At 48.7% G+C, this 19,833-nt stretch overlaps 2 protein-coding genes across 6 annotated transcripts in view; both read right to left on the bottom strand.

The window, feature by feature from the left end:
- ATF1 (activating transcription factor 1) overlaps nucleotides 1-19,833 on the bottom strand; it is a 450,302-nt gene that overhangs the window by 6,527 nt on the left and 423,942 nt on the right. The window contains exons 1-3 of one of the 4 annotated variants that reach the window (XM_030967198.1): nucleotides 5,948-6,159; nucleotides 1,600-1,713; nucleotides 261-389 (exon numbers count right to left, since the gene is read on the bottom strand). In XM_030967198.1, coding sequence (XP_030823058.1) covers nucleotides 261-389; nucleotides 1,600-1,710 — 240 coding nt within the window. In that variant the 5' untranslated portion in view covers nucleotides 1,711-1,713; nucleotides 5,948-6,159. Of the gene's footprint in view, nucleotides 1-260; nucleotides 390-1,599; nucleotides 1,714-5,947; nucleotides 6,160-19,833 lie in introns of those variants that run through there. The other 3 variants (XM_030967200.1, XM_030967199.1, XM_030967201.1) reach the window with 3 other exon arrangements.
- The window catches only part of DIP2B (disco interacting protein 2 homolog B), a 59,789-nt gene continuing 47,206 nt past the window's right edge, over nucleotides 7,251-19,833 (bottom strand). The window contains exons 24-38 of one of the 2 annotated variants that reach the window (XM_030967166.1): nucleotides 19,527-19,636; nucleotides 19,328-19,408; nucleotides 18,655-18,778; nucleotides 18,197-18,318; nucleotides 17,466-17,577; nucleotides 16,917-17,026; nucleotides 16,039-16,169; nucleotides 15,353-15,521; nucleotides 14,252-14,422; nucleotides 13,720-13,781; nucleotides 13,528-13,585; nucleotides 12,939-13,013; nucleotides 12,222-12,399; nucleotides 11,194-11,317; nucleotides 7,251-10,743 (exon numbers count right to left, since the gene is read on the bottom strand). In XM_030967166.1, the coding sequence (XP_030823026.1) occupies nucleotides 10,491-10,743; nucleotides 11,194-11,317; nucleotides 12,222-12,399; nucleotides 12,939-13,013; nucleotides 13,528-13,585; nucleotides 13,720-13,781; nucleotides 14,252-14,422; nucleotides 15,353-15,521; nucleotides 16,039-16,169; nucleotides 16,917-17,026; nucleotides 17,466-17,577; nucleotides 18,197-18,318; nucleotides 18,655-18,778; nucleotides 19,328-19,408; nucleotides 19,527-19,636 (1,880 nt within the window). In that variant the 3' untranslated portion in view covers nucleotides 7,251-10,490. The remainder of the gene's footprint in view (nucleotides 10,744-11,193; nucleotides 11,318-12,221; nucleotides 12,400-12,938; nucleotides 13,014-13,527; nucleotides 13,586-13,719; nucleotides 13,782-14,251; nucleotides 14,423-15,352; nucleotides 15,522-16,038; nucleotides 16,170-16,916; nucleotides 17,027-17,465; nucleotides 17,578-18,196; nucleotides 18,319-18,654; nucleotides 18,779-19,327; nucleotides 19,409-19,526; nucleotides 19,637-19,833) is intronic. The other variant, XM_030967167.1, reaches the window with a different exon arrangement.

Raw genomic sequence — 19,833 nt, 5'->3', positions numbered from 1 at the left:
AGGAACCAACTACAGAGCTGTGGATTGGATTTTTGTGTAAAGGGAGGTGACATGAAATGGTTTTATTTTGACTCCACAGGTGACTTCCCACGAGGAAGAATTTCAAGTCCAAATGAGGGATCCCATAGGGCTGCCCTTGGATTGCTCACTGTCGCTTACAGCAGGGCACAGCTGGGTCAGAGAAGCCTCTACACATCTTTTCCCATCTTCTTACCTACATAACTGCAGATCTGGGGTATTCAAAGCCATTGTGGAGTTACCTGCACGGTTTGCACCTGAGGGGAGTGGATCACAGAGGAGGACTGAGCTGTCTGAATGACTCCCTGGACCTGGACTTGCTCTCCAGGAAGCTGAACGACTGTGAGGGGAGCAGAACCTCTGAGAGACATCTACAACAGACCAAAAACCATCAGTAAAACCTTTGTGCCACAGGACTCAGGAAGTGCAACACGTGTAGGAAAACCATTAGCAGCTTATTTTAATTCTAATTAAGTCACAGAAGTACCTTTAAAGATGCACATTTTTTTAGACATTATTTGCATATGAAAAAGGCTGAAACAGTTCGTTATTTCCTTTGGTTGGAGAAAATCAAATGTGGCATTATGTCACATAATCTGTGATATTACATAACATATTAAAAACATGAAAATGCTTCAGCTTCCTAGAGGGTTTGTAGTTTTGATGTTGAACTCCCATGAGTCTTTACACTTTAATTCCATTTATATTGTTCACATTTCCGTATGTTCTCAAACCAAAAAAATTCAAGTTATACATGTAGATTCTAAGTAAATAACCACTTCTGTAATTAAATTCCTTCAGTACTTTTATTAATCTGAAATACATAAGACGAAGAGATCATTAAAATACACACAGCTCAATTTCCAATTAATGCTACTTTTGTATCATAACTCACAATATTAAGGGACAATCAGAACTTTAGATAAAAACAAATCAGGAAACCAGCCTGGAAACAAATCCCAGGACACCAGCTGATAGTCTCTCCTTTCCTATATCTAAATTTTGCATCAAAATCCCAATTGCTTCCACAGGATAAACAGTGGATGAGCTGCAAAACATTGCTTTTTCCCAGGAAAACCCTCCTGGAAGGATTCACTCCTTCACCCATTCTAAGGGATTCAGGTTAAAGCTCTGACATGGATGTTGCGTTAGAGGAAAAGAATCTCAATTTTCAAGTTCATATGGTTTATTAGATTAAATATGTTCATGTTGGGCTAAAATCCAAGGGTTTCCATGGTGCTGAGCACCCAGGATTGCTGCTACTACAAAAGGAGCTGGAAATGCTTTTTCTAAGAAAAAAAATGAAACCAGGCCCTCATTTTATTCCTGAGCAGCTCCTGTGGAGGACTAACCCCAAATCTGGGTTGGACTTCTGCATTGTACAAACACAAAAAAAAAACAACTTTAAAACACTTTATAATTAATTTAATGTCATCCACCATCAAAAACAAACACATTTTTCTTAGCCTCTTTCTGTTTTTTCTTCTCTGATTGCTTCTAAGAATGGCTCTATAGTTTGTAGCACATAAAACTGGCTCTGAACTCCCTGAAATGTTTGCTGAGATCCAGCCCAGGCTTTACCTGTTGAGCAATATGAGAGAGCTGAGCTGCCTGGAGGGTTGTACCTTGTACAGCTGAGGGCTGGGACGTAACAGAGCTGCTGCTGCTGCCCTTGTGCACCTCTTCCATCATCAGCTACGAGAAAACCAGTTAAATCCAGTTAGTAATGAATGTGGACAGCAGACAGGTGCCCAGTTCCACCAGTGTTTTACACCCTCAGTGCCTCATGATTCTGGTCTTGCTGGGATGTGCTGAACGAGGCTCTTTGCCCTCCAATGTTGCCATTATTAAGGCACAGCCTGGATTTTTGTCACTTCCCATCAACACCCTGAGCCCTTCTGTGCCTCCTCAAGGGAAGGGACCCTGCCCTGCTCTTTCCTGGGGATTTGGGCAGGTGAAGCCCCACACCTGGGGTCACCTCCTGAGTCCAGGCTGGGAATAGAACAGGTTTGGTCTGTGCTGTAAAGGACACACAGAATCATGGACTGGTTTGGGTTGGGAGGGACCTTAAAGCCCATCCAGTGACATCCCCTGCCACGGGCAAGGACACCTTTCACTACTCCAGGTTGCCCCAAGCCTTGTCCAACCTGGTCTTGGACACTTCCAGGGATGGCACAGCTCCAGCCTCTCTGGGCACCCTGTGCCAGGGCCTCATCATCCTGTTATAATCCCATTAATATCCAATTCCTAATATATCATCTAGCTCGGCTCTCTTTCAGTTTGAAGGATGATCCAGGAAGAAAATCAAGATTCTTTATACTAAAGAATATCTTTAAGTAAGATAATTTCCAAAAATATTTTAGCCAAGCCACCAGCCAAACCTATTTTAAACTATCTGAAGGTGTATAAAAACAAACCAGGGACTCAGATCAAAGTGAAGAGAACACAGTTTTGAATTTTAAGAGTCACTCTGTCTTGATGTAATGCAGTCAGCAACACTTCTCTCATGTCTAAGATTTTATATTTAACTGTTCAACGTCTTGCCAGCATCCCCCCTCAGATTCTGGGGGATTCAGGGATGCACAAATGCAGGTTTCAGCTGGGGTGGTGGGCGGACCAGCCTGGAGCATTAGAAGCTGATGGGTGAGTGTTAAACATTTTGTCACAGAAGGTTTGAAAGTGTTGAAAGGACAGTTGCTATGAGACTGGAAATTACATTTCTTTCTGTGGAAATGTGAGTCACTGATTTTTCCCTGCTGAGCCCAACCACAGCACGCAGCCCAGTGAAGGCTCCTGGGGGGAAGAGTCAACCCAGAGCAGAGTCCTGCTGCTGCACCCTCCCTGCTCTGAGGGGTCCCGCTGCAGGACCCCCAAAAAGTCACCAAAGCAGGGCTTTGTAGGGAGAAAACTGATGGCTGGCTGATACAAGAGACTATGATTGATTGATGGAGCAGCCCTGCTGTGAGGAAAGGCTGGGAGAATTGGGATTGTTCAAGGTGGAAAAGAGAAGCTTCAGGGTAACTGAATTGTGCCTCTCCAGTAGCTGAAGGAGCTGCAGGGAGGATGGAGAGAGAGCATTTACAAGGGTCTGGAGTGCCAGGACATGGGGAATGGCTTCCCACTGACAGATGGCAGGGCTGGATGGGATATTGGGAAGGATTCCTCCCTGGGAGGGTGGGCAGGCCCTGGCACAGGTGCCCAGAGAAGCTGAGGCTGCCCCTGGATCCCTGGCAGTGCCCAAGGCCAGGCTGGACAGGCTTGGGGCAAGCTGGGATGGTGGAAGGTGACCCCGCCATGGCAGGGAGGTGCAATGAGATGTTCCTTAAGGTCTCTTCCAGCCAAAACAAACCCATGGTTCTGTGTCCTTTACAGCACAGCCCAAACCTTCCCCAGCCTATGATGCAGCTTCCCTCGTGGCTGCAAACATCAACCACTTCAAGATTATGAGCAGAATTAATGATGAACCTGCAGTGGACACAACTTTGTCTGTCCGCAAACACAGTTTTACATTTTATAAAGGAAAATTTTGCACCCTGCAAAGTGTCCCAGGTAAACAGGGCCCCTCAAACCGAAATCCAGACAGCAGCAAAAATGACAATAAATTTCCAGTGCTACAGAAACCTCTGTTCTGTTCATTTCTGTAGTGCAAACCCACAGCCTGCCCTCCCTGCTCTCTGCTATTAGTTTCTCTATCTTACTGTCCCATAAAAGACTCAAAACAGCCTGCAAGAAACAGTGAAACCAACAAAACCACCCCAAAGAAACGCCCCAGGGGGAAAGCACAGAAGGTTTTGCTGACCTTTCTCTCACTGGTGTGAAGTTCTGCTTACAGGAATAAAAGATAAAGTATTTCCCATTAGAAATATGAGTTTTGAGTTTAGTTCATCTCTGCTTGCTCTGGAATATTTAATTATCCATTCAACAGCAGTCAATAAAAAGATTTAGCAAGGATTGCAACAAGATGGAAATTCATCCTGCACCTCACAGCCTCTGGGGATGTGAGTGTCACACAAGACTCCCCTGTCTTTAACTTTATTTAGCTGGAAGACCAGGAATTTCCCCCTGGAATGGGAGAAAAACCTCAACTTGCAGGTCTCAAACTCTAAGAAGAAGTACCAAAAAGGATAATACCTGAGCACAGTCACCTCCTGGATAAAACTGCTCTGACAGCTGAATTTAATTTATTTAGCTGAAAGCAGGTGCTCTTTTTGGGGTGAAGGAAGAATTTTGCTGTCACAGAGCACTGACAAGAGAAGCAACACCGAGGCTTTATCATCCAGAGAATGATTATTGTCCCAGTCTGTACAAACACCACGTTTTTATAACCAGACAGGTAAGGGGGATGATTTTCACAGTAAACCCAAAGTCTCCATGCAGCTCCGCCTCAAAAGTCATTTAACTGAAAGGATTTTGCAACAGCAGCTCATGAAATTTGCTTTAAGGAACTCCTAAAATTCTGGGCATCATCTCCCTCCAGCCAAGAAAACTCATCCTACTTCAACGCTGAGCCTCAAAATCACCTTCCTCTGAGACACAAACAGGAATGTCACAGTCCATCGGGACACATTTCATTTCTCAAAGTTCACAGACACCCTCCAAGTACCTCAGAGTGCATGAAACCACCACACAAACCCACCAGAAACACCTGACATGCTCAAGGAGCATTAATTAAAAAAGAAAACTCATTCCCACAACTTCCATTGATTCCCTAATTCTGGAAATTCCCTAAAGTGCTACAGAGAGCACCAGAGGAAGAAACCAAGTTCTGTTTTGCAAACTGAGTAGAGGAATGGTCTGAATGATGTTTCATCACTGAAATGTTGGAAGAACCAATTGATTGTATTTTTTATAACGTCAGAAATCAAGACTATTTGGCACAGAATTTTATTCTCAAATAGTGACAGGAGTCAAATTCTGACATTTACAAATTGTACAAAGGGATTTCAAAACGCTTTCTTAAATGATACTTAAGTAATCTAGGGGAATTTGGGATCCTCACAATCAGCTGCTTTCAGCAGTGAAAATATTATTTACCTAAATTTGCCATTAAGACACTTGGAGAAAATTTGCTCACCCAGAAAACTCCATTTTTTTCCTCCCAGAAATCAGTAAAAGACAGAGCAAAGGGCAGCACATCCCACCAGATGTGCCAGAGAGCAAGTGAGCAGTCTGGAGTCAAGGTGCCCAGTCACTGCTCCAGATTCCATTCCACAAACACACAAAGTTATTCCTTAAAACTCCAGGAGCACTTTCCTTATAGGATTTCTCCCACTCCCCTCCACCCAGCACCAGCCTGTACAGGAACATCCCTGACAGGAGCTTCAGGGATAAACGCTGCAGCCTAAAGATGTCAATATTCTATCCGCATCAGGGATCTGTTGGTTGTGAGAGAAAAATAGCCCAGATAACATTTATACGATCATTTCTATCATTTATAGCGCCCTGGCCCCACCCGATCCTCACTGAGCACTGAAGTCAAGGCTCAGACACGGGTCAGGGGCAAAATTCATAGAGACCAGGTAAGGACGCCCATTAACGGCGGTTTAGTTAGCGATAAAGCCGAGTTTGTGCCCGGGCACGGCTCGGGGACCCAGCCAGCGCTGCCCGGCACCGGCTGGAGCCGCGGCCACCCCCAGAGCACCTGTCCCCCATCCCGAGGGGAGCGGGACCCGGGGCTCCTCGTCACGCCTCAGAAACCTTTCCCCCCCGTCCCGGGGGCGAGCGGGCCCGGGCCCGGCAGCAGCCCCAGGCCGCAGGGCAGCGCCTCAGGCCCGGCTGCGGGGGAACTCCCCGCGGTTTCCGCAGCGGCCGCCGCGCCGAGGCCGCGGCCTGTGCCCGTCCCCTCACGGCCCGCGGGGGCGGACGCGGGGGAGAAGAAGCGGCGGGCGGGCCGAGGGGGACGGGGCGGCCTCCCCCAGCCCGCGCTTACCTCAGAGCCCCCGCAGGTCGCGCGTGGGGAGCGCCGGAGCCGCCGCCGGGTCCCGGCCCCGGTCCCGGCCCGGTCCCGCCTCAGGGAAGCGGCGCCGGCGGGGGGGGCGGGCCGCGACCATAGAGTGCGCGCCCAGGGGCCCCCGCCATAGAGCCCCAGCGGCGCAGAGCGCGCGGGCGCCGGGCTAGAGCGGCCGCCTGGAGCCGGCCCCGCCCGGGCGCACCACAGAGAGGAGGCGGCAGAGCGCCGCTGTCGGGCACGACGCGGGAACAGCGCCCATGCCGGCAGGAGCGGCGCCGTGCGGGCGGGAACCCGCGCTCTGCGAGCGGGATCGCGACTGCCGCGGGAAAATCCCGAAATTCCCAAAAATCCCGAAATTCCAGGTCCTCACGCCCAGCCGTGGGGAAAGGGCAGTGCGGCCGGGTTTGACCGGCGCGTCCCAGCCGGAGTGTGGCAGGACCGTGGCTGCGATTCCTCACGGCCGGGCCGGTGGCACTGAGGGGTTTTAAGGAAGCAGGTGATGGGTTTTGGTCCCTCTCGGGGATATTCCACAGCGATTTTAGGATCACAATAAGGATTTGGGATCCAGCCGGTGGCCCCCATCACGGGACAGTTCCTCAGGCATCACTGGGGAGCACAGGAAATTCAGTGTTGCTCGTAAGGCACCAACTGCAGCCAAGCACCTCGAGGAACAGGAACCTGATTTTTACAGGATCCCGGAATTCCTGAGGTTGAAAAATCCCTCAGAGATATCGAGTCCAACCTTGTCCCCAGCCCGGAGCTCTGAGTGGCACCTGCAGCCCTTCCTGGGACACCTCCAGGGATGAGGTGACCCAAACCCCCCTGGGCAGTGCCAATTCCTGATCCCCTTTCCATGGGGGAATTCCTGCTGTGTCCCCCCTGAGCCTCCCCGGCCCAGCCTGAGGCCGTTCTCTCTCCTCTGTCCCTGTTCCCTGGGAAAAATCCCGAATCCCCCGGCTGTCCCCTCCTGTCAGGGCATTGTGTAGAGGCAGAAATTCCCCCTGATCCCCCTTTTCTCCAGCTGAACCCTTTCCTAGCTCCCTCAGAATTCTCCAGCCCCTTCTCCAGCTCCACTCCCTGCTCTGATCCCCAGAAACTGATTCCCAAAGCTACAGGTACAGGACACAGCCCAGCCCAGCTCCTTCACACCCCCAGAGCTCCAACACTCCTCCATGCAACGGACAAAATACAAGATACTTACTAGTTCTCCCCCTGCCCAGGCTCAATTTTAACCCGCATTTTATTCTTTAAAAATAAAATTCCTTCATGGAAACAGCGCTGGAAGGACTAAACAAGCAACCAGGCATCAATATTTATTAACACAAGACAAAGGAAACACAATCAATGCGTTAATGGGACACTGTCCAGCCAGGTGTTAAATTTAAAAATGTAACTAATCTAGTTTTAAATAAATAAAACCTTTATACATAATTACAGAATGCCAGAGTCTGGATTGGACAATGAGAAAGAGGTTGACAGAAATAAAAGCAAAAAAAAAAAAAAAAAAAAAGCATCTAGGGCTAAAATTGATCTGGTTTTTATAACCTTATTTTAGGACAGTTAGTAGGACACAGCTGAACTGATTTAAACCAGAAATGAAGTGCAAATTCTAACAAAACGGGACAAAACTGTCTTGTTCCCACAGCGTTTGCTCAGAGAAGATTCAGAAACAGTGAGACACACACAATATACTTCAGTCCAGTGGGAAGAATTCCCAGTTTTTCAGTTTCACTGCAGTTAAGTTGGAACCCGAGGGGCAAGAAAAGGGAATAATGTGCCCTGTGCAACCCCAGCAGCTGCAGTCACACCAGGGGGAGAGGCTGATTTTTGTGAGAAGCACCCAGCCCTGCCCACCTGCCAATGTCTGGAGTGAAAGATCTTGCTTTGTTCCCAGAAAATATGGAAATATCATCCCCAGCTACAGAGAGAGGAGCGGAATGATCTGTGGAAGGCTCATGGCAAGTCCCGAGCAGAGCTGGGGGTGGAATTTTGGGGATTCCAGAGCCTCAGCCCCATCCCTCCTCCTCTCCAGCGCTGTGGGAAATGGATTTATAGAAAACTCTCAAAGCACTCAGGGAATCCAGGGAAGCCAAACTGAGCAGCTCCTCCTTGTCCCTGGAATGTTCTCTCATCCCATGGGCAGCGTCCTGCAGTTCTCCAGCACACAGAAATGGAACGTGCTGGAAGATTTGGAGCACACAGGGAACTTGCAAGATAAAACCTCAAACCATAGGAAACTATCAGTACCTATCCAAACCAAAAAATGAGGGGAAAAAAAATAAAAAAAGATCAATCCAGTCACAATCAAAAATGCCATCTCAGGAATTTCACCTGCCACATTTGATGGAACTAATACACACATTGTTTTATTTGTGAAAAATCACGAATAAAAATAAAAGACAATCCTGGAATTGGACTTAAAAGTCTACTTCAGTGGACAAAAAATGTTTGTTGAAACAATTTATCTAAAGCCTTGAGTAAAGAAAAAGGTTCAAGACCACCAGTTTTTCCTGGAAAGGTCACACTGGAGTGAAGCTGCTTGGCCAGGCCTGGGCTGTGCAGGAAACACAAAAATGGTGACAAAGAACATGGAATAACAGGAATTTTCTGGCTGAAAGGGGAGAGCACCCTTTATGCACTTTACACCCAAAATAAGCTGCAGGACCAACTGTTTTAGTCTTTGACCTGCCACTGTCCCCACTTTGTGTTCAATTTGTTAAAACTAAATATATTGTAGATTTTGTGCATATTCTGCAGTGTTGGCTGATACTGTGGAAAACACAGACAAGGTTCCAAAATGTGCCCCTGAAACCCGAAGTGTTTGCAAGGAACCTTAAGTCCAGACCTGCCACAAAACTTCCAGTTCCTATTTCCCCACCAAATATTTTTCAAAAATATCATTTGAAACTTCTGAGTTTTAAAGCTCCTGTTTTCAGTGAGGAGCCACCAGGATGCAGCAGGAGCTTTTCAAGGACACAGCTGGGGTTTGCTCGTGGATCCACTGGACTCTGTTCCAGTAACTGCCACAGGATCTTCCAAGTCCACACCACAAACCTTTTAAAAACTGCCTAAAAACTTTTTGTGAGGTAATCTGGAACATCTGAAAAGTTTATTTACACTGTATACCACATCTGACTCAAAAAACCCTGTTGCAGGATCTGGTAGCAGCTCCCAAAGCTTCCAAAATCATATATTAGCACCCAGAGAAGTGTAATTGCTATTAAAAGATGAAGAATTTTTAAAAAAAGAGATAATTTTGAGTCAAAGCTCAACCACCTGCTCTCTCCCAGCCCTGCTTCCCAGCAGGAAGAGCTTGTACCTGCTGCTTTCAGGTTTCTCTTTCTTCCCATTCCCTAACGCTGGACCTGACACAGGATGTGGAAGGCCCGGACAGCAATTTTCACAATGTTATTTAACAATGTGTTTGCCAGAATTACTGGATCCTCCAGTAAAAGAAAAATTGTGTTCAACTTAAACCTCAAATTCTCCTGTTCTTTCAGGGAATGCTTTGGGGAAAGCATTTTTGTTTGCTCCCAGTTTCCACTAAAGCCTATTCACAGTAATTCTGCTCTGCCTGCAGGGAGCTGAAGGAATCCCAGAGGAATGGCACAAGCAGGGAATTCACCTGTGTGTCAACCTAGGAACGGTTTTCCTTTCCACACCTGGTGCCACAGGATGAGGCAGAGGCTGTCCCTCAGTTCCTTCCCTGCACTGCCATTTCTCCCTAATTCCATGCTGAATTCAGCCTCCTGGAGAAAGATGTGCCTTAAAACCAAAGGGTTCTGCACACTTCTGGCCAGAATAAAGATACAAATGAAATCAGAAACCTGGGGAAGGTGGGAGCATCTCACATTGTGTCTAAGCCAATGCCATGATGCTGAGGACCACAAAAGTCACCTGTCCTTAAAAACATCAACCTTCAGCTGCCCTCACTAGCCAAGTTAATTTTCTATCTAAGTGAATTATGTATAATAATATTTACATATTTAAAATATAGGCAAAATTATTTTTAAATTCCAGAAATCTCTATATGAATAAGTAACTCTGATTCTGTAAGTTATTGATTTGGTCATGGCACAATTGTCAATAAGTTGTGTGATCCCGTGGGATGAACAGCTCCAGATGCAAAGGAGATCATGGAGTAGGGAACTGCAGAACTCTGATGACCCTTTTCTTAATAGTTTATTATCTTAACTAAATAAACCCACCCCTTATAGAATCCTAACCCGGGATTAGATAAAAATACAAATATGTACAACGGGTGAAAAATTAACACTACTGTAAAGGCCTTGGGGATTTCGTAGCTCACACACTTTCCCCTTTTGCAGTTCTCTAAAGCTCATGGTTCAGTAAACTGTTACAAACGTTTGCTGTTGCTTCCCCCACTTCCTTCACCCCACCAGGACTGAAACCCCCAGGACAGGAGGGAGGGAATGTGGCAGCAACCTCAAACTTTAGATCAAGTATTAGTAATTTTCATCAGCTTCACTTCCATAAGCACCCTGATCACTCTGTGCTCCCATCACATGTTGTAGGCCACGTAAATGGGGTCCAGCTGATCCGCCAGGAAACTGTCCCGGAGGTGCATCCGTTGTTTCTCGCCTCGGGAATTGATGGGGATGACTCCAGGATCCACCACCACCACCACACCCACAATCAGGTAATGCTCCTCCAGGACCACGTTGGTAACCAGAGGCACCAAATCCAGAGCCTCCTGCTCACAGCCACACAGCTCCACCACCACCACCAGCAGGTTGGTCCAGGTGAACACAGCACTGAAATGACAGAGGAAAAACAACACAAAACCAAGTTGTTGCCACAAAGATCCAAAGTTTTCAGCTCTTTATCCTTAGAATGGATACCTCCTGCTTTGGGCTACATTTCCAACCTAACTGCGACATGGCTCGGTCCTGACATGACAAAAATCAGACCTATCTCAGCACTACCTGTATGAGACAGGAACCCAAAGCATCTGTCACTGACTCAGAAATGGATCTTTACACCACAGAGAAGGAAATAATAATTTCTGTGTTGAACTAAGGCTTGTGAGAAAACACAGAGTCTGTTCTCATCTGCAGATGGGAAATCAGGTATATGACCTGCCGATGGCAGCACAAAAACCCCTGAATTTCCCTACTTTTTTTTCAGCTAAAACCCTGCATCTTTGCCTAAACTGCTGCATTTCAGCTGGGCTAGGCTGGCTCCACTGCTCAGGAGTGTTTTACCATTCAGCAATGCTCCTGTGGGTTCGGGACACCGAGGTCTCGATGTCGATGGGGTGGTAGCGCAGCCCCCGCAGCTCCAGGGTCTCATCCAGGGCTCCCACAACGTACAGGGCATCATGGCGCTCTGGGGAGACAGGAGACGAGGGGGAATAAATGGAATTTTGTAAATAAAAATTGTCTCTTGTATAAGCTAAAGAATCCCAGAATGGTTTGCATTGGAAGGGACCTTAAAGCCCATCCAGTCCCACACCTTCCACTGTCCCAGTGCTCCAAGTCCTGTCCAGCCTGGCCTTGGGCACTGCCAGGGATCCAGGGGCACCCACAGCTTCTCTGGGCACCCTCTGTGAAGGCCTCGCCACACTCACAGGAAGGAATTCCTTCCCAAAATCCCCTCTAACCCTGCCCTCTGGCAGTTTGAAGCCACTGCCCCTTGTCCTGGCACTCCAAGATGTCCTGCGTCCATCTTTCCTGCAGCTCCTTTAGGCACTGGAAGGCCACAATTAGATCACCCAAAGCTTCTCTTCTCCAGCCTGAAGGTGTGCTCCCTCTTTATCCCCAGCCTGGATCAACCCAGGTGCAGCCCTTGGTTAATCCACATGGGAGTCCCATGGGAACGCCCAGGCTGCCCATGTCCCTGTGAACTGTGCCCAGATGAAACCCCTGGTTAAACCACACAAGATTCCCATGGGAATGTCCTGTGAACTGTGCCCAGGTGCAACCCTTGGTGAGATTCCTATGGGATGCCCAGGCTGCCCATGCCCCTGTGAGCCATGCCCAAGTGAAACCCTTAGTTAAACCATGAGATTCCCATGGGAATGCCCAGGCTGCCCAGGTCCCTGTGAGCTGTGCCCTGCCATGGGAATGCCCTGGCTGCCCAGGTCCCTGCCAGCTGTGCCCTCCCCAGGGAATGCCCAGGCTGCCCGTGCCCCTGCCAGCTGTGCCCTGCCATGGGAATGCCCAGGCTGCCCGTGCCCCTGCCAGCTGTGCCCTCCCAGGGAATGCCCAGGCTGCCCCAGCCCCAGCCCCACCTCCGCTGGCCGCCGTGAGCTCGGTGCGCCGCACGAAGCCCAGGTACCCCGTGCGCGCCCAGAGCGTCTGCGCCGCGTCGCCGAGGCTCAGGCGGGTGTTGAAGTGGTCGGCCTGAAGGGTCTCGTTGTCGTAGATGGTGTAGTAGCCACTGGCTGTGTGGGGGCTGTTCACCCAGATCTGTGCAGGGAGGGGAAAAGGGTCAGGTCCACACCACGGAGAATCTGCCCAGTGGAGGGGGTAAAGGAACTGCAACAAGAAGGTTCTGGTTTTATCTGCGGTTTTTCAGATCAGAAAAATTCAGCTTGAATTTCCAAATAACCTGCAGAATCTTAAAAATGCACCTTGAGATGTAGTCTTGCAGTAAGTGTAACTGAGGATTCACTGAGTAAATAAATTGTGGGTTTTTAACACGTCAAGTCCAAAATTGGATAATAATCCATCAACACAGATCAGTATACTGGTGTGTAATCAAAGTAAGAAAAGGCAAATGTAAATTATACTATTTGGGAGCCAGTTTGCAAGATTTAGGGTGGAACAAGCTTCTTTTCAAGTGGGTTTTCCTTAAACTTGACAGTGAAATAATACCCAAATTCCGAACGCTCCAGCAATAATTCATCTTACAAAAGGCCTGCATCACAGCTCCAAACTGTCCCCCAGCAGGGAAAAGCCCAAGGAGCAGCAGGAAAAGGTCCCCAAGGAGCAAAACCTGCACTTACCTCCCCAAGGTGAGAATCTCCCAGAGGCCCTTTTGTCTCTGGGTTGACAATGACCACTTTGACCCCAGGCAGAATCTAAAGAGCAGAAAAAGGAAATGTGCAATTCTTGTTGGATTATCTTCAGCATGATAAAACACACAGGCTGTTCAATCAGGGCAGGATTGCACCCATGGACATCACAAACAGGGATAAAACAGGCAGAACAGGTACAGCAAGGCAAGATCAGGGTAGGGATGTATTCCATGGCTCCAGGGTCACACAGGTAAGATATTCTGACCTTGATTTTGAAGAATTCAGCTAAAAAACTACAGGAAAATCTCTTTCTGTTAAGCTATGAGGGAGTAAGAGCTACAGTAAATCCCAACTACAGCCTGATTTCAAGAATACCAGAGCCCACACTTCTGATGTGGTTAATTTACTGCAAAATGGACCAATTCCCCCAACAGCTCCAGCAAAACACACTCTTAAATCAACAGGTAATTCCTTATAATCAAATTCCAGAGGGACAATGTAACCAAGTGCCACCCCCTCCCTGGGACTGTCCTTCCCAGCTACAAAGGCAGTGGGAGGTGGGGACACATGGATTTACCTTTCCAGACTCAGAGAGCAGCAGGCTCTGTGGAGCTCCTCGTTCCACCAGACGGACTCTGAAGGTCAAGAAAAAAACATTGTCAGGGGAAAAAAAAAAACCAGAGCTGAAGTGTCTGGAGTGGTGTGAAAACTCAGCACCACTGCAGGGTTTTATACAGTTAATAAATTGGTTTAAGTGAACTTACAGTACCTGTCATGTCTCAAGGATTTCAGGTCTACATACACCGTGGTGGGATCTGGCCCTGATGTTCCCTGAGGAGTTAATATTTAAAAAACGTTGATGTATTTAGAGCAATCAGGGGAATTTCTGCCTGAGCCCAGAAACATTTTGAGGGGTTTCTTACAGTAGAATTCCTACTCATATTCCCCCACCTTTGCAGCTGCACCCTTCAGTAAGCAGGTGACTTTCTGGAACACCTGTGTGGGAAGGAGCCTTGGGGAGGGGGGAGACACCACAAGCCCTCTCAGCACCAGCCTGGAGCAACCAGACACTATTTATGTCGGAATAAACAGTTCAGATTCATGTTTCACTTGTTTAGAGCATCTGTAATACGTTTTGGCAGCTGAAAATGAGAGAAGCTGCTTAAATCTTGTGCCAGCTGTTCTCTGCAGGGCAGATGTTGGGCTTCAGAAATGTGCGCAGATGGGGAGTGTGGAACACAACCCAGCCTGGCATCTGGAACCTGGTGCCAGTGACAACCAGGAGCCCTGGGAAGCCTCACCTGCAAACAGATGGCCACGTTGACCCGGGAGCCAAAGGTGGTGCTCACAGCCCGGGATGAGAGCCCGATGTCCTTGAAGAGCTTGGAGAAGGAATGAGTGAGGGACACGCGCGGCCGCTCCTCTGCCACCACCACGCAGGTCCGGACACAGGACAGGTTAATGCCTCGGGCCTGCACACAAACACCAGGCAAAGGGCTGCAGCTGCTCATCTGGCCCCTCTCAACAAGTTCTGTTTGCTTCTTAGCCCGTGAAATTACTCAGGAAATGCAGGACAAACTCAGTCCCTGTGTTCTGAGCTACTCTCCCTCTTTCTGATTCTGTTTGCAATTATAAATCGTGCCTGACCAGAGCATAGAAATGCAGCCAGAGCAAGACATGGACTGACAGAGCTCCCTCCTCTGCCCCAGCTCTCAGCACAGAGATTACACCTCTGAGGCACTGCTTATACAGATGGGAACCAAAGCCAGGCAGAATAAAGTCGTCCACTGGGATTGCATGGACTCTTCAACAACACTGGCACCTGAATCCATTATTACTTCTATGGTGAATGCTCTGACCAGCACCAGGCAGGAGCTCCTGTGTGCTGCTCACCTGGTGACACAGCCCAGGCACCTGCAGAGCTCTGTGCCAGCCAGAGAACAAGGCTGAGCTTTCATCTCACAGAGCCAGAATCCAGGAAATCTCAGGGAAAAAACCACCTCAGGCATGGCATGGAGCTATTTTTTCCCTTCTCTCATCTCCAAGGAGAACACACCTCCATTGAGCAGCTCTCCTGACATGTGCTTTCCATCATGTGCTGGTCTGAGCCTCCACTGCAGACTGTTACATAAGGAATCTGCTGCAGAGCAGCGCTGGGATCCTCCCTGCTCAGGGCTGCCCTGACATTCCCTGACAGGTGCTCCCTGCACTGCCACAGCCCCTGCTCCTCCCCAGTGCTCTCCTCTCCCAGGGAGATTTGCTTTTGGAGATTTGCTTTTGGAGCACCTCTGGCCTGGAGATTCGTGCAACAGGAAAATCTGTATTTAACAATCATATCACTTCGCTTTACTACCAGAGCTTCCTTAATTTACGTGACTTAACACTCAGGAAATGTTTCTTACCTTTAACATTTCAACTTGGTTTCCAAGTCCCTTTGTACACAGTTCCATGACTGAATAGGAACAGAAGGTGTCCCTTATTTTATACTGGCTGACAGTAGATAACCAGAGAAAAAGATTGGATTCCAGCTCCATAGGAGGAATTAAAATTGACTGATGTCCAGAATACACACTGTGAAGAACATTAGGGGAGAAACATTTTAGTGAAGCTTGTAGCTGTCTTTAAATTTATATTCACTGTATCTGCACATTACATTCCTGCCAGTCCAAAGGCAAGTTCTGAGACTGCAGCTGAGGCAAACTGGAGCAGCAACATTTAAAAAATGCAACTTACTGTATAAGAATAACAATTTATCCACACACAAACACACACTGACAGTGAAGGAAGAGAACTGGCTCAACCCCACAGAGAACAAAACCTCCCTTATTGCAACATGTAATCAAGGAAGAAAGGGAAGAGAAACATTCTGAAGCCAGGAATATTTGGCAGCACAAACACACATAATCAAGATGGGATAACATCTTGCTAATCTGCAGCAAAAGGGAACATGTTGTTGTCAGTTCCAAGACAAATTCCCCCCTTACTGTAAATTAAGTCATTCTGTAATGTCAACATGTCTGTAATTATACCCATTTCCCATTTCCAACCAGGCAAGAGTTAATCTGCCCCTCTCCCCAGCAAGTCCTACCTGCAAAGGCACCAGAGCACAAATCCCAGCCCGCAGTAGGGGTCCAGACAAATGGCAATCTGCCGGGAGGAGTAGAGCTCACACTGGAGCTTGATGGCCCTGCACAGGCCACTGACTGCAGCGTGGGACATCTGCAACACAGGGGGGACACTGCTGGGGGCCCGGGACAGCACCCAGGATCCCCCAGTGAGGGCAAAGGCAGCTCATGGAGAGCTGGTGTGCAGGCAAGGCCACGGTTTGGTTCCTGAGCTTCCCCAGCAGAGGCAGAGACTGCAGAGCCCTGACACCAACTGTGACACCAACAGCTAAACCTGAAGCTGCAGTTGTTTGAGCTCCACCTCAACATGAGCCAAAACTTTCCATGGAGGTGGCAGAGCACTGGAACAGCTGCCCAGGGTGGTTTTGGAATCTTCCTCTCTGGAGACATTCCAAACCCACCTGGACATGTTCCTGTGTCACCTGCTCTGTCTGACCCTGCCTTGTACTGGGGGATCTCCAGAGGTCCCTCCCAACCCTGACTATGCTGTGATTCCAACTCCAAACACACGTGAGCATTAACAACAGTCTAAGGCTTTCCTTTTTAGTATCTTTTCCTCTTTTTTCTGACTGCATCCCTCTTCTGCTCTTGGTGGAGCTCAGAGCTCTGCTGCTCTCCCAAGCAGCTCTCCAGGGGGAAGCAGCAGCAGAATTCCTGACCCCACTGAGCAGACCTGTTTCCCTCCTCAGCAGAACTCAGTGAACTGAAGCCCATAGCTTTGTTAGAAGAAAATCAGGGTCTTGGTTTAAGCTACAACTTGGGGGTGGAGGTTAAGGAGAGGTGGCTCATAGGGTCAGGCAATACAAGACACAAATGCCCATCTCCTAACCCGTTACTTTACCTTTACTCCTGTGAGCATGCCTGTTGTGGAAACACTAAAATCTAGATATGCCAACATTTCAGGTGTGGGTGGCTTATAGATCTGGGCCAGCCTCTTCCTGGGCAAATCATCTGTGCAAGAGAGAAAGAAATGGGTTAATTTTGATTACTTGACAGGTATTTGAAAGGAGAACGCGACTTTTAAAACACCAGAGATGGAAGATCAAGCCTTCCATTAATTCTCTTTTCAGAAAAGACAGGCTAGTGTATGGCAAAACTCTTGTCAAAGCTCCTACATAGAAAATTATTTATTCTCAGGAAAAGGGAGAAAAGATCAACTCATCCTTGTCTTAAGCAGACTGAAGTTGCCTCCAGAAATCACTGTAATCATTTCCCATGCACAGCTCAATACAGAAGAGTTCTCAGTGAACAAGGGCACATTTTAGATAGCTTTTGTGCATATTCAAACAAATTTTCAAAAGCCACTCAATGAAATGTGGGACAGTCCCTTTGGAAGTCAGCAGTCACCCCTCCACAGGACTTCAAGGAGCCTCTTGGCCAGGGAGCTCACCTGTGTCAATGATGGTTGGCCAGGTTTTCACATCCACAGCACCAGCTGCCTCTCTGGACTTGAGCAGCCTCATCAAGGTCTGGGTTGTGAGGATGCAGGCGGCTTTGCTGACCTGCAAAGATGAACACTCACTGAAACAAAGAGGCAGGAGCATGTCCCAGCAGCACAGCTACTGCGAGAGCTGATGTGCAGAGACTATTTAATCATATCAGCAGACCTGAATTCCTTCCTCTGCCTTTTGCACACTCTGCTCTGCTTCCCCTTCACTAAACCCCCAGTGCAGCCCAGCCTGCACAGACCCAGGCAGAACCTCCAGAGCAGGTAAGAAGGTGTCACAGCAAGATCCAGCTTTTTCCCCATGATGTCCCCTGGTTACTGGGCTTGGGAAGTGACTTAACTGCAGGATTTGGACTACCCCAGCATTAAGGAGTGTCAAGGTGAAATTCTGGGTGGCAACACCATGTTGGTGTTGTCAGACAGCACCTGCACTCCATGTGTGAGGAGGGGGTTCTCTCTTTGGCATTTATGAAGGAGAACACTGTCCCTCAGCTCCAAGATGTGCCTCAATCCCTCTCACACAGACACCACAAGCTTGGTTAACTGTGTCACCTCTGGAGCACGAGGCTGGAGCACTCAGTGTGACTCTCAGGAGCCCGTGACCAATCCAGCCCCGCTCCAGCCACAATCGCTGTGACACACGTGTCACCCCTGGAGCCCAGGCTGTCACTCACCTCCACGATCATCCTCACTGTGGGCAGTGTTGCCACCAGGCTCTGGGCGTGGGGCGGGCGCACGGTGACGGGGACACAGCCCGAGTACAGGCAGCCGTAGAAGGCCGTGATGAGCTCGATGCCTGCAGGGACACCACAGGGGGACACTGGGGAGGGGCCCCTGGGCACAGCAGGGCACTGCTGCTCCTCCCACAGCACAGGTGGGCAACAGCAGCAGCCCAGCAGCAAGGGCAGCACAAGGAAGCTGAGAAAGCTTGGGATAGGGAATGGGGAAAGTAAAGGAACCACATAGGAAAGCATCTCCATCGTAGAGGAAAAGAACATCAAATGACTCCAAAGCCAGTCAGGACACACCAGTGAGCACCTCTCACTAGCACTGAGTGCCCTTCCTGAATTTCCAGATCCCAGTGAGAGTCCAAAGCAAGCCCAGCTGTGTTTCCCCAGTGGGACTCACTCACCAGGAGGATAAAGAAGCACCACATTGTCTCCTGCATTGAGATGGCCTTTGTCACACAGCACTGATGCGATTCTCTCAGCCTTTTTGTGCAGCTGAAGGCAGGTGGCCGTGCACACAGTGGTTCCCTTGAAAGGAGACAAAAATGCTCTGAACAGGGGCTGGCACAACACAAACTGGCTGCTCTGAGATAAACCCAAGCTTGCTGGCTAGCAGGAGGCTACAGCTAGGAGTTATCTCTACCTAAAGGCTGCTGGCGCCCAGTGAGCCACTCATCCACTACAGTACCAAAGGACAGAGATGGAGTTAGATCTGCTCTAGAAAATTCTACCTTCCAGGGAGTCAGTTCAGGTCTTCTTGCACCAGAACCTTGCCAGAATATACTCAACACCATTGATAGGGATGGTGGCACCAAGGGATACACCATTAACTGATACAGGAACCAGTGGGACCTACAAACACGCTCAGTTTTAAAATGAAGTGTCAAACCATGAGAGCCATTTGCTGAAGGGACCTAGAGGGTCAAAGGGTCAAGGTTGAAGCTACAAATCTATGGGCAAAATCTGATAGAGAGGTTAAAGAGAAGCACTGCAGAGGGCAAAAAATTGTAAAGACTCTCCAACTGGCACTGGATAGCACATGGACCTTAAAACTCAACAACTCAGCACTGACTGTACCTTGGCATTCAATAAAAGGAAGAGTGGGTGGTCAGGAGTCGCTTGAGCTCTCCACTGCAACACTTCTGTCAGGAACTGGTGCTGGAAAAGACAGGAAGGAATTCAACACCAGCTTCTCCTTCAGTGCTCCCCACTGCTGCTCTGCACACAGGAGGGAAAACTCCTTCCCATTCTCCAGTTGTCACAAACACTGATTTACCTTTTTAACTAAATCGTTGTCTTCTATTTGACCCAGATCTCTCCCAGAGGCTTGAGCGATTCTCTTCCCAGCAACCAGGTTCCCCACCATCACAGAGGCAGGGCCCACACCTGTGGAGAGACAGCAGCACTTTGGGAAGGAGCAGAGCAAAGGTACAGAGAGTCCTGCAGGATCCCACTGCCCCTGGGAATGAGCCTCACTGATGGAGTCCAGCAGGCACTGCTGCTCTCTATTCATCAGGAGGGAGAATCCCAGCGAGTTCAAAGGTGGGAATTAAAATTCCTGACTAACACATGCAAAGAGAGGC

This window comes from Camarhynchus parvulus, chromosome 29 (assembly GCF_901933205.1).
Source record: "Camarhynchus parvulus chromosome 29, STF_HiC, whole genome shotgun sequence".
Taxonomy (NCBI): domain Eukaryota; kingdom Metazoa; phylum Chordata; class Aves; order Passeriformes; family Thraupidae; genus Camarhynchus; species Camarhynchus parvulus.
Note: the sequence above shows the minus strand (reverse complement) of the source record. Positions and strands in the feature narration are given on the sequence as shown.